This window comes from Stegastes partitus, unplaced genomic scaffold (genome assembly GCF_000690725.1).
Source record: "Stegastes partitus isolate 25-593 unplaced genomic scaffold, Stegastes_partitus-1.0.2 Scaffold3998, whole genome shotgun sequence".
NCBI lineage: Eukaryota > Metazoa > Chordata > Actinopteri > Pomacentridae > Stegastes > Stegastes partitus.
Window position 1 is genome coordinate 1 of NW_007581729.1, and position 2,137 is coordinate 2,137.

The following is a 2,137-nucleotide window of genomic DNA, read 5'->3' on the forward strand; positions in this document are numbered from 1 at the left end:
AGCCACCTCAACTGGCTCCTTTCGATGTGGAGGAGCAGCGGCTCTACTCTGAGCTCCTCCTGCGTGACTGAGCTCCTCACCCTATCTCTAAGGGAGAAACCAGTCATGGAGAAATCAGCCATGTTTGTGGTGTTTGGAGCTGAAACACTGGGAGACACATTGTGGACTTTCATTCATTTCCTAAAGAAGTGGAACAATATGGAACCTTCAAGATGTTGGCATCCTCAGAATATAGAAGTTTACTCACTAAACTCTGATGTTTTTCCACTTATGTCTTCATTTCTCCTGCAGAGAGACGTGACGGTGACAAAGACTTTGATTCGCCACTTCTGAGTAAGACTTTCTAAATATAACTCATTTTATATACAGTCATGGAAAAAATTATTAGACCACCCTTGTTTTCTTCAATTACTTGTTCAGTTTCATGCCTGGTACAACTGAAAGTACATTTGTTCAGACAAATATAATAACAACAAAAATAGCTCGTAAGAGTTTCATTTCAGAGCTGATATCCATGTTCCATGGTTTTCTTGATAATAACCAAAACCACGTAAGTTCTGACATCAATATGGCATTGTACTGCCAAACAGTGCTTTTAGGCATTCCATGTTTTCTTTTCTGTCTGTTTTAGTCACATGATACACACAGGAGTTAGTGTTCTGGAATAAATTCATTATTATGTGCAACGTGATCATTGCCAGAATTACTTCCTGCTTTTCTATTCCAGTCTTATTTTAACGTGGTTATTTTTATGTTACCACTGTACCCTACTTATGTCTGATGGCTTTTCTATCTGGCACAAGAACTTCCTTCACGATGAATGAAGGTCTTTATCACCTTAGTGCTGGTGGCAGGTGTTACAGTTGTGTTTTTCCTGCTTTAACCCGATGACTGTTCATGTACATGTGGAAATTTAAACATGCTTTTATCTTTCAGAAGGTGGCAACAGACTGGTGGTGAGGGCCGGCAGTGACGTCGTTTTACCGTGTTCCTTCAGCACTAAGAACAACATCGAACCGATTCGGTTTGTCTGGAGGAAAAATGGTCGACAGGAGGTGTTTCTGTACGACGCCGGCAATCATTACAATAATGGACGTCAAGGTCAAGACGAGCAGTTCAAAGGACGAGTGTCTCATTTTCCAGATGAACTAATTAACGGCAACGCCTCCATCATCATCAGAAACACACGACAGTCTGACAGTGGAAACTACACCTGTGATTTCCTGCATATTCATCAAAGATTCCACATTGAGCTTCTTGTTGGTGAGTTACTTGTTGACAGGTTTGATTCTTGTGAACGGTTGGTCACATCTGGGAGCCCTTCAAACGTATAATCAGCAGCAGTAATAGCAGTTGTGGATGTTAACGGTTGTTTTTTGACTGGTCAGACTTCCAACAAATCCAAAATGTAATTCTGACGAGAAGCACTTCTATTTCCGGATATTTACAGTATTTCAGTTCTCACAAGTCAAAAGCTTGCAATAAAAACGTGTACATTCAGGAGTAGGGGTTAACAAGAAGCGTGAGTGTTACACTACAAATGTTGTAACTGTCTCGTATAAACTGATGTTTTTTCTGTGTTCTCAGGTGTGTCTCCAAGGCCCATTACCACTCTTCATGAAAGAAGTGATGGAGTGCTGCTGCAGTGTGAAGTTCTTGGTGCTTCTCCAAAACCTGTAGTCGAGTGGTGGGACAGTGATGGAAACATCCTTCCTGCTCATCAACCAACGATCACAGAAAGAGGAGGAAACAAATATGACGTTATCCTCAATGCTACTGTGACCAAGAGCGGCGACTATCGCTGTGTGTCCACACAGAAGGAAATCTACAGTCAGATTTATACTGAGACGTATGCCCCTGGTCCTGGTGAGTTCTATTTAAATATTTTCTTATTGACTGTGTCTTAACAGTTATCACACATTTTAAGGTGTTTACAAGTAAAACAAACCAAATGTTTCTCCCGACGGTACAAAAGGGAACAAAGACAGTTGTGTTAAACTGAAAGCCTTCAGATGGTGTCAGGTTTGTACTGAGAGTCCACTTCATGAATCTGCAGAGAAAATAGGAGGAACTAGAGTCTGTTGAAGTAAAACAACTGGAGTTGGTCAGTTCTGAGATCAGTCTGAACAAACACACA

The 2,137-nt window shown here is 41.1% G+C and overlaps 1 protein-coding gene across 1 annotated transcript; it reads left to right on the forward strand.

The window, feature by feature from the left end:
• Positions 1–269: 269 nt before the first annotated feature.
• LOC103376361 (CD276 antigen-like) lies at positions 270–1,907 on the forward strand (the record flags this gene model as incomplete). Its single annotated transcript, XM_008306731.1, has 3 exons — positions 270–333; positions 937–1,263; positions 1,588–1,907. Coding segments are annotated over 3 exons (711 nt in total), but the record flags the coding sequence as incomplete, so codon positions are not given.
• Between the last annotated feature and the right edge of the window lie 230 nt (positions 1,908–2,137).